Source organism: Polypterus senegalus, chromosome 5, assembly GCF_016835505.1.
Source record: "Polypterus senegalus isolate Bchr_013 chromosome 5, ASM1683550v1, whole genome shotgun sequence".
Taxonomy (NCBI): Eukaryota; Metazoa; Chordata; class Cladistia; order Polypteriformes; family Polypteridae; genus Polypterus; species Polypterus senegalus.
The window spans coordinates 184258153-184270119 of record NC_053158.1 but is presented as its reverse complement, the minus strand read 5'-3'; the positions used below and the strand labels follow the sequence as shown (position 1 = coordinate 184270119).

The window sequence follows — 11967 nt, the reverse complement described above, 5'->3', positions numbered from 1 at the left end:
ATAGCTGACTCCGGGTTTGCTCTACCAGAGATAATGCTAGATGATGAAGTGAAAAAATACACACTCAAACACACACACACCTAGATGTGTAAAGGTTGACATGGATAGACACATTAAGCCACCCTGTGCCAATCTGTCTGTCTATGCAGCTTGTTTAGTTCATTTGACTCAATCTGTTTAGTTTCAATTTAAAAATAATTTGCAGTAAGTTATTAACAATATTCTGTTCTTTCTTTGTGTACATAATGAATATTATAGTAGTTGTTGCATTTGATTGTATATTATTATTGTAAGGGAAATACTGGGCCACAATATATATCGAGGTACCACCCTGGTAACCCCAAATAACTAAATGAATGTAAGCAATGAAACACTTAACTGTGGAAACATCGTCACAGATACGAATGATATCAAGAGACGACTGTCTCATTTAAGCCAACGCTTATCATTGCAAAGTGAACTGCAAAGTGTATATAACCACTTTAATGCTTTGCTTTGTAAATATCAAAAGCAGCCTTTGTGAAGGTCTTGCTGCATAAGTGTAAATCGGTAAGAGATGCATTTTTGCAGTACCCAAACTAAAGTGTGACCATTTCTCTTAAAACCACATATATTGTGGTGGGATAGCTGAGGTATTTTATCTTAAATTCAGCCTATACCTTCTCTGGTTTGATTTCTAGTAACACATGCGTGATGTGCTTATTTAAAAGAGGAACCAGTGACAAACAACAGCTCTTGAAAAAAACTAGAGTTTTTTTTCTTCTTTGAACAGGAAATCAAACATGTAAGGTATAGAGAAATCATTCTTGACAAAATCAGCAATGAAGAGTGTTTTTCTTCTACTGGCTGGAATCCAAGGTAAGGCTATATTTATTTAATTCTTATTCACAACTTTAGAAACATTCAAGGCTTTATGACAGTGCACACATTTCTTGGTTGTTTCTTGTCTTACTGCAGATAACAATGTCCCCTAAAAAGCTGCTGCTATGAATAATGTTAAATTATCTTAAAGCTCCTATAATTATATCTGTAGTACTTGGGTGTTGTACCATGTTAGCCATTATGAATGTAGAGAAAAGCCATGCAAAACAGGTGTCATTTTGCTTGGCTTTTCTCTATACTTATATACAATCTTAGTTAACTGCATTTCGTGCAAATCTGTGAATGATGGAGATCTGTCTGTAAAAGAAACAAGGGTCTTAGTTTAAAATAATTCTATTTCTATAGAAAAAAAAAATCTATCTATAAAAAAAAAAATCTATCTATAAAAATATGAAAGGAAGAAAACTTGTCTACACAACATAAACTATTAGAAATAAAGACACAATAACATAAAATATATTGTTGCAAATGGTAGGTCAAAGCACAGTGTTGTCTACCTGCAGAAGTCAGTGGAAGGGATAGGCAAACACTTGAGATGAGATAAGACTCTGTCTGCTCCATGACTGTTTGGAAAGCACTTTCCAGAGGCTGCGGGTAATTTAAATAGCAGTGCAAATGTTACCAGGATGTTATAGAATGAGTGGGAAAGCAACAAGAGCCTGTATGAGGAGCTGCACCTGGAAGATGTAAGGAGCTGCAGGAGATGAAGTTCTGGAAGGTGGGTCAAGGAGAAGCTTCTCATACAGAGGGAGTCAGGAAATCTTGCATGCTGCTCAAAAAGGGGCATGAGCCGTGAGCAGCCATGTTTTGGAGAGAAGACCGCAAGCAGTTGGCCATAAATCTGCAAGTGTATGACGAAGTGCAATCCATGATTGTAAGTGGACCCTTGGACAGGCTGCTGTTTCTCACAGGGAGCATTTCAGAGACGGCCAAAATAGGCCCCTGCTACCCTGAACTGGATTGAACTGGTTTGGGAATATTGTATTGTTTAGATACTGATGTTGGAATGCATCCATATGATTAAATGATTGGGTTTGGAGGTTATCAGTGCTAGATAGACAGACAGACAGACAGACAGACAGATAGATAGATAGATAGATAGATAGATAGATAGATAGATAGATAGATAGATAGATAGATAGATAGATAGATAGACACTATATGCTAGATCAGGGGTGGGCAAAGGCTGAACTGCCAATAATTTGGCTTGCTAGTACTTTAACTCTACTATGTCAGGTCATTCCCATATCCTAGATTTTCTTTCCTTTCGAAGTACATCATCGAAATGATATAAAGTCTCAAACGGATGAGTAATTTTCAGCCCTTCACTTTTTTCTCTTCACTTTTCATCCAAGTATTTAATTTAACCAAATAGTGCACAATAAATACACATAGGTGTAAATGGAAACAAGCTAAATAGAGAAATGCTGGCTTCTTTAGACATTTGCATCTTATTACTAATAAAGAGTAGTTAGAACTTGAGAATACAGCTGTTTAAGACTAAAAAAAGCAATAAGCATTCAAAATCTTAATGAGCGAGACAACTAAAATGAAGCAGAAGTATCACTTGAGCAATAAGTGCTTCTTATTAAGCTGGAACAAAACCCTGCAGCCACTGCGGCCCATAATATTAAAAATATTAAAATCAAAAGTAATTTCTGAAGAGGTTAAATAAAAAAAATGATGTAGAATCTTTTGAACACATTATGTATTCTTTGCCACAAAAGGACAGTTAACAGGAAAAGAAAACTCAAAATGTTATTCATTTTAAATAACCATCAACAATTTTGGTCTATTAAACGTTTGATACAAACACATTTTTGATAATATGTTATTGATATTACTATCTGCAGCTTTCCTTCTAAATATCTCATCAGTCCTGAATCAAATGATCAAATCTAAAAAATGCTTTTGGGGGCCTTAAGGGTTTCCTGTTGTATCATGAATGAGACACGCTGCAAAGCTGTTGTAAAAAATAGGCTATGCTAACATTATACCTCAAAGATCATGTGAAAAGTCAATTTCCCCTTGAGGATTAACAAAGTATATCAAAAGAAAAACGTCTTCATATTCCATGAAGGATAAAAGAGATTATGTTTGTTATTAAGCTAAAGTCAAAGTTTATTGTCAAGTCTACAGAGTACCTTGAAATTCTTTTCGATGAATATTGCAATATTACAGGATGAAGTGACATTAATTTCATTAGTTTATTCTCCAGCTTCTACACGACTCTGCTTAAGATGACTTTACTTGCCCCTAAGGAAAAATAAAAATTTTATAGAAGCCTCAAAAACAAACAAACAAACAAATAAATAAATAAATAAATATGATCAAAACAAACAACATAACTCCCAAGTCCCCCACGTTTAAAAATTTGTTTAAAAATTCATTCAAATCTGTAAGGATACAAGCCAGAGAACAATGGATGGATGAATGAATGGCTATACTGTACCACCATAGATGGCATATCGAAGCAGCGGCTAGTGCTGATCCAGAGTTCTGAGTGTGAATGGCGTGCCTGGGTGGAGTTTTCATGATCTCCCTCATGTACTGTATGTTGATAGACATTCTGGTGGTCTGGTGTTCCTTACCAATCCCCAAAGCCATGCAGCTAGTTATGTTAATATATACTGTATGTGCTAGCGTCCATTTCAGGGCTCTTTCCTGTCTAGTGCTGTTTGCTACTAGGACAGAATGGATGGATAGCTTACAATCCCAGTGCTGGTCTCCCCTGTGGCTGCAGGTTTTCATTCCAACCAGCTTTAGCAAGTCAGTTAATCTCGAATTGGTCAAACTGTTTAATTAGCGAGTGGCATGGTGGTGCAGTGGTAGCGCTGCAGCCTCACAGTAAGGAAACCCAGGTTCGCTTCCCGGGTCCTCCCTGCATGGAGTTTGCATGTTCTCCCCTGTTTCTGCGTGGGTTTCCTCTGGGTGCTCCAGTTTGCTCCCACAGTCCAAAACATGCAGGTTCGGTGCATTGGCGATCCTAAATTGTCCCTGGTGTGTGCACAACCTGCAGTGGGCTGGTGCCCTGCCTGGGGTTTGTTTCCTGCTTTGTGCCCTGTGTTGGCTGGGATTGGCTCCAGCAGACCACCGTGACCCTGTAGTTAGGATATAACGGGTTGGATGTTTAATTAGCTCATCATTTTTCTTCTCTTATTCTGCATTTAGAAATAAAATTGTAGTGATAGGTTGATAAGCAACTCTAAATTGGCTGAGTATGAATGAGTAGGCCTCTCAGTGGACTGGTGCTGTTTGTAGATTTGCTCCATGCTTTATGCCCAAGACCATGATCTGGAATAAGCAATGCTATGTTATGTTTCCTTGTAACTGCAGGTGTCTACTGCCTGTCTACAGCCAGAGAAATAACAGGCAAGAAGGGAGCCTCCGTCACTGTGCCATGTCAGTACAGTGCAACCTATGCATTTTTTAAGAAGTACCTCTGTCAAGGAAGGGAATTTATTTTCTGCAGTATTTTGAAATACAACACACATGAACAGAAGGTGGGAGATAAAGTTCAAATTATGGACCATGAACATGAAAGTATTTTTTACATAACAATAAAAGATTTGAATGAAGGGGATCAGGCATGGTACTGGTGTGGAATAGAAATACATGGTGGAATCGACCAAGGGTTTTATTTTTACTTGTATGTCACTAATGGTAAGTTATTTTTTTTCATTTCATCATTTACTATCTGTTCTGGTTTAAATGAAGCAATTCAATTGCATGAAATTACAATTGAGGCACAAAAAATTGTGTTCTTTACTTACAGCGCTTGGTCCCTGGTTTGATTCCTGGCTGAACTACACTCACTGGCAACTATTAGGTTTACTAGGTTTGCTAGTACCAGGTTATACCCCCTTTTGCCTTCAGAATTGCCATAATTCTTCGTGGCATGGATTAAACAAGGTGCTGGAAACATTCCTCAGGGATTTTGGTCCATATTGACATGATAGCGTCATGCAGTTGCTACAGATTTGTCATCTGCATATCCACGATACAAATCTCCCTTTCTTCCACATCCCAAAGGTGCTCTATTGGATAAAGATCTGGCGATTGTGGAGACAATTTGAGTACAATAAATTGATAAATAAATGAAATCAGTTTGAGATGATTTGAGCTTTGTGACATGGTGTGTTATCCTGCTGGAAACAGCAATCAGAAGATGGGTTCACTGCAGTCATAAAGTGATGGACATGGTCAGCAGCAATACTCAGGTAGGCTGCTGCATTTAACATTAGAATTACCAGAGCCTACGAAAAAACTCGTAGATCCGTCCCACCTTAAAATGCTTCTCACCTCTCCGTTAGCGTCTTTTGTCCTTTAAATGCGTTGATAAGCAGCAAGCAGTCTGCTATCACATCCCCCACTGGCGCCCAGTTTTCTCAGCTCAAGTCTGTTTACCTGCGTGTCAGTTGCTTAGAGTTGTTTAGAGTGAGAAGTCAAGCAAAATGACACCTTTTATAAATACTATATTGTTATTTGGAACACATGAATTTCATGTGTGTTCAGTGTCTAAAACGATCTATGTAAACACATCGTTAAAAAAGAAACTTTTTCATGTTTTAGTAATAATTGACAAAATGCAGACATGAAGTTTATAATGTGTGAAGCCTGAAGTCCAAATATCAAAGAAACACTTTCAGAAAAGGTACAAATATAACAGAACAAGTGCGCTTTTATTCAAAAATATAATTGCAGAAAAACATCACGCGTTAGGGTGCGACGTTGACAAACATTTACTATGACTGCTTCGGTGGTGCAATGATATCAACTGTTGACCGGTAATCAAGACTTCACGGGTTTGAACCCCAACGAGTCCGTTTTGAGAAGTCAGCTGCTTTTATTCTTACTATTTTTGAATAAAAACATACGTTTGATTTCAGTCAGTAACAGCCGGTGTAAATATATGATACTTGTAAAGGTGACATCTGGTTACGCGCTATAGCTCTGCACTCTGTAGGAAGTAAGTAAATGAATACAAATAAATAACATCTGGACAGTGTATGTGCCCTAAAAAAAAGTCTGACTGCATTCTCGTACCAATGCTTGCGAAGTGTCTGCGTGCACTTTTCGTGGCATTACACGTGTATTTTTTGAGCATGCCTGTGTCGCTCAAACACAGGAAGCTCTGCAGTGTACTTGTCAGTTTCTTTGGTTATAGTCTTAAATAAAACTGCACTTGTTTTGTTATACTAGTACATCAACATTTATATGTTACTTACATAAAAGCCAGATCAAATGTTATTTACTTACTTCCTACAGAGTTCAGAGCTATAGTGAGTAACCAGATGTCATCACTGACACATATTATAAAGCGACAACCTCCTCAATGGTATAGAGCACAGGAGGTCCACAGTTGAAATCTCTTGAATTTTTTACTGTGATTCTTGCCTCCTGGGTTTCGGTCACTTTGTTTATATTTTGTTTTATTTTTCCTTTTGCTTGCATCTCCTAGTTCAACTCAAAAAAGTAGTTATGTTTTCTGCCGAGCTATGATCTTGCCTAGTGATTTATAATATAAATAATTGATTAAAGTAAAGGATCAAGTAATTTTTTTGCATTATTGTTAATATGACTGCCTGCAATAAACCAGCTCCTAGACAGCAAACCACAGCATCACCAGGGCTGATAAAACCAAGTATCTTATTGAATTAATTTAAAAAAAAGAAAAAGATTGTAGCATCTGCCACTCTACATATTGTGGAACGGGACCCGGACACAGACAGGCGGACAACGTTTGTTCACCCAACACACCCATTTATTCAGCCAACCATATACAATATTTACAAACAGTTCTTTGCACGTCCCAGTGCCTCCAGCACCAATTCCCCCAAAGTCCGGGCCTCTCACAGTCTTTCTTGCCCTTCTTCTGGCCGCCTCCAGTCCTCTCTCCAGCTCCATCTTCTTCCACCCGACTTCCGCTCTCGAATGCAGGGAGGCGGCCCCTTTTATACCACCCCGGATGGGCTCCAGCTGTTTCTCGGCACTCCTCCTTGGACACACCTCTGTGTGGCGGAAGTGCCGGCTGTGCACCCGGAAGCCCCATTCTTCTTCCCCCCAGCACTTCCTGGTGTGGTGGAAGTGTTGGGCTCCAGGGTTCTTCAGGCACCGGGGTGCCGCCTGGTGGTGGCTACGGGCCCCTACAGGGTTGGGCTTCCAAGCCCCCTACCCGAGGCCACCAACAAAACCAGGGTGGTTGCCCCCTCGTGGTCTGGAGGAGGCACCAGCCCTCCTCCGGTCCCCTCGGGTGTCCCGGCTGGGCTCCATCCCCAGCCGCATGCGACAATATGTTCAAGCAATGGGTGTGAGCACATCAGTCTGTACAGGGATATCATAGCAGCAGAACCATCTGGATGAGCAACTGCTAGGAATACAAAAAAAATAAATAAATACTGTAAATAGCAAAAACACACAAACCAGTTACAGACACTTTATATGCAGGTGTCTGACTTGTGCACTTTATCATGTTATAAGCCTCAATTCCTTTTTTTTTACTATGCAATGCATGCCAAATTGGTTAATAGATTTCACAGTTTATGGAGGGGTTAAAAATATTTTCTTTTTTCTTTTGTCTTGCCCTACATTTAAAATGTCTCTGTTTCTTCCTCGTCTTCTTCTTTGTTATTCTCATGAATATTGCTGTTAGTTATTTTTAGCTGACTGACTTTGTGGTGCATGGATGCACCTGAAATAGAGAAATGAAACACACACATGTCAGGCTGTGTGGCTGAGCAAATATACTCTTCACAGTGCCACCTCCTATGCTATCTGGGCAGTGAAGTTAATATTAAGACATGAAACTACTTTCATTTCCCTCACATTAAACTTTTTTTTTTTTACCAAGTCTGAATTATATGATTTAAATCTACATATAACTGAAAGTAAAAGCCATTCTGTGTTCACAGTCTGGCAGCTTGACTTCTTGACAGATGTACTAGACACAATAATATTAGTTAGAAATCTATTCTACAGATATGCTGTGAGAAAAAATACACAAAAGGGCTGGAAATAATAAAAGATGTGATTACATCAGGGTTCAGATTCAAAGATGGCACACTGAGGGGCATAGAAACAAAATTTGTCTTCAAATGATTAGCACTCTTTCATGGAATACATGGCCCAGAATGCATTCTCGTACCTAAGCTCACAACATGCTTCACCGGCACAATTACACAGAATTACACATCCCTCTCTATAATGGGAGGCAACATGTTCACACCTCGATGTCAGTGTCCAAAAATTTACATAATGTTCACTCCAAATAATGATGTAGACAGAAGGATGACAATTTGTTTTAAAAAGAACTATATTACTATATTAGTAATAAGAAATAAACTAACACATTTATTTTAAAAAATATTATATCTATTCATGAAAAATATAACAATGGTATAGTAAATTAGGAAAAAGGTGGACTGTCCGTTCCGAGTGGGAGATGAGTTTCTACCTCAAGTATCTGCCTAAGTACCCCAGGGTCTTGTTCACGAGTGAAGGGAAAATGTATGTTGAGCTCCACAGATGAAATGAGGCAGCGTGTGCAGCTATGTGGTGAAGAAGCAGCTGAACCAGAAGACAAAGGTCTCGATTTACCAGTCGATCCTTATCCCTACCCTCACCTGTGGTCATGAGCTTTGGATAATGATCAAAAGACTGAGATTACTTTCTTTTGGAGATAGGGTGAGAAGCACCAACATCCTTCATAGGCTCAGAGTAGAGCCGCTGACTCTCCTCATAGAGAGGAGCCAATTGAGGTGGTTTGAACATCTGATACAGATGCCTCCTGGACACCTCTCTGGAGGTTTTACGGGCTTTACCCAGGGCTCACTGAAAGGTCTATGTCACCCAGATTGTAATGGGAATGCCTTGGGATCCTACAGTCGGCAAATGTGGCAGTGGAAAGGGACATATAGGCCTCACTGCTAAGACTGTTGCTCCCACAACCCAGACCCAGATAAGCGTTGAGAAAGGAATTAATGAATAATCAGGGTACAAAATCTAGGGCCTATAAAGAGTATTTACCCCCTTAGAAGTTTCCACATTTTATTTTTATACAACATTGAATCACACTGGGTTTAACTTGGCTGTATTGACACTGATCATAGTGGCACTTAGATATATTCGTTTTTTTATCACAATGTGACTCTTCAGTGTCCACTAGTTCATTTACACAGAAGTCTTCCTACGCTCACACGACACGTGATGCAACACATCTGTCTCCCGTTGTTTTGTTTAGCCTAAAAATGCCAAAACTGTGTTATTTTTCTGTTTTCTGAAATTAAATATATTTTTGTGGCTGGCTTTATTTAGGTCTGGAGGTCCCCTCACTTTGTGTTTTTATGTCCCCTACAGGCTACACCAATAGTGTTGCATACAGTTGTGCTTGAAAGTTTGTGAACCCTTTAGAATTTTCTATATTTCTGCATAAATATGACCTAAAAAATCATCAGATTTTCACTCAAGTCCTAAAAGTAGGTAAAGAGAAACCAGTTAAACATATGAGATAAAAATATTATACTTTATTCATTTCATTTATTTATTGAGGAAAATGTCTGCGTGGGTTTCCTCCGGGCGCTCCGGTTTCCTCCCACAGTCCAAAGACATGCAGGTTAGGTGGATTGGCGATTCTGAATTGGCCCTAGTGTGTGCTGGGTGTGTTTGTGTGTGTCCTGCGGTGGGTTGGCACCCTGCCCAGGATTGGTTCCTGCCTTGTGCCCTGTGTTGGCTGGGTTTGGCTCCAGCAGACCCCCGTGACCCTGTATTCAGATTCAGCGGGTTAGGAAATGGATGGATGGATGGATGATCGAATATTACATATTTGTGAGTGGCAAAAGTATGTGAACCTCTGGGATTAGTAGTTAGTATGACGGTGAAATTCGAGTCCGGTGTTTTCAATCAATGGGATGCCAATCAGGTGTGAGTGGGCACCCTGTGTTATTTAAAGAACAGGGATCTATCAAAGTCTGTTCTTCACAACACATGTTTGTGGAAGTGTATCATGGCACGAACAAAGGAGATTTCTGAGGACCTCAGAAAAAGAGTTGTTGATGCTGGAAAAGGTTACAAAACCATCTCTAAAGAGTTTGGACTCCACCAATCCACAGTCAGACAGATTGTGTACAAATGGAGAAAATTCAAGACCATCGTTACCCTCCCCAGGAGTGGTCGACCAACAAAGATCACTCCAAGAGCAAGGCGTGTAATAGTCGGCGAGGTCACAAAGGACCCCTGAGTAACTTCTAAGCAACTGAAGGCCTCTCTCACATTGGCTAATGTTCATGTTCATGAGTCCACCATCACGAGAACACTGAACAACAATGGTGTGCATGGCAGGGTTGCAAGGAGAAAGCCACTGCTCTCCAAAAAAAAAATTGCTGCTCGCCTGCAGTTTGCTAAAGATCACGTGAACAAACCAGAAGGCTATTGGAAGAATGTTTTGTGGACGGATGAGACCAAAATAGAACTTTTTGGTTTAAATGAAAAGCATTATGTTTGGAGAAAAGAAAACATTGCATTCCAGTATAAGAACCTTATCCCATCTATGAAACATGGTGGTGGTAGTATCATGGTTTGGGCCTGTTTTGCTGCATCTGGGCCAGGACGGCTTGTCTTCATTGATGGAACAATGAATTCTGAATTATATCAGAGAATTCTAAAGGAAAATGTCAGGACATCTGTTCATGAACTGAATCTCAAGAGAAGGTGGGTCATGCAGCAAGACAACAACCCTAAGCACACAAGTCGTTCTACCAAAGAATACCAAGTTAATGTTTTGGAATGGCCAAATCAAAGTCCTGACCTTAATCCAATCGAAATGTTGTGGAAGGACCTGAAGCGAGCAGTTCATGTGAGGAAACCCACCAACATCCCAGAATTGAAGATGTTCTGTACGGAGGAATGGGCTAAAATTCCTCCAAGCCGGTGTGCAGAAATGATTAAAAGTTACTGGAAATGTTTAGCTGCAGTTATTGCTGCAAAGGGGGTCACACCAGATACTGAAAGCAAAGGTTCACATACTTTTGCCACTCACAAATATGTAATATTCGATCATTTTCCTTAATAAATAAATGACCAAGTATAGTATTTTTGTCTCATTTGTTTAACTGGTTTCTCTTTATCTACTTTTAGGACTTGAGTGAAAATCTGATGGTGTTTTAGGTCATATTTATGCAGAAATGTAGAAAATTCTAAAGGGTTCACAAACTTTCATGCACAACTGTACCTGTTGATTTTTAGATTGGATCTTTCATATACCATTTTCCATATTTTTTTGCTTTCTTGTGTTCCATAACTTTCAACATGGTAATACCATGTAAATGCTATTTTATTATTAAGCATAAAGTGTATTTCCAACCATTGTATACATTTCTAAGTATGCTCTGATGTACTGTTTTCTTTTTATTTGGTAATAACTAAAGTTTGTCATTCCAAAAAAAACTCTTTGACAGTGTATTATTTCATCTGAACTCACTCCATTAACAAGGTCAAACACTGGGGGCTACCAAAGAAATAGCTCTGGAAGGGGCACCAGTTCATTGCAGGTTGCACCCAGTTTGGCAAATCTGCACATCTTTGTGACATGGAAAAATATTGTCACTCAGACAATGGGAGAAATTCAAAATGTTGCACTATTTCAGACCTATGAGCATGGCTGTAGTGGTGTGAATTACCAGCACTAACCATTAATCCCGAATTCACTTTCTGTTTTTTAGGAAATGCTGGCCTGTCTTTAACTAATAATTTGTTAAAAGGCAGTGAAGGGCAACACCTCGGTATCATCTGTGATTATGATCCTTCTTTCATTACGAACAATAAAAGAATATGCCGTGGAAGAGAGAGCTATAATTGTCGAAACACTGAAATTGGTGACAAAGACCATGTAGAAGACAAACCATTACAAAGGAAGTTTATTGTAACCCTGAAGGACCTGAAGAAGGCAGACTGTGGCTGGTACTGGATTATCATGGGGAGTAAAGACACGGAGAGAATTTCATTCTACTTAATTGTTGAAGACAGTGAGTAGAGCATTTTAATTATGTCGTGTAAGTAGAGAGTGACCTCCTCACCATGTTTGGAAAAACG

At 39.3% G+C, this 11967-nt stretch overlaps 1 protein-coding gene across 2 annotated transcripts in view; it reads left to right on the top strand.

Annotated features, from left to right (window-relative positions):
• The first annotated feature begins 771 nt into the window (after window positions 1-771).
• LOC120529692 overlaps window positions 772-11967 on the top strand; it is a 75242-nt gene continuing 64046 nt past the window's right edge. For both annotated transcript variants that reach the window (XM_039753739.1, XM_039753738.1), the window contains exons 1-3: window positions 772-858; window positions 4219-4545; window positions 11598-11900. In XM_039753739.1, the coding sequence (XP_039609673.1) occupies window positions 822-858; window positions 4219-4545; window positions 11598-11900 (667 nt within the window). In that variant the 5' untranslated portion in view covers window positions 772-821. The remainder of the gene's footprint in view (window positions 859-4218; window positions 4546-11597; window positions 11901-11967) is intronic.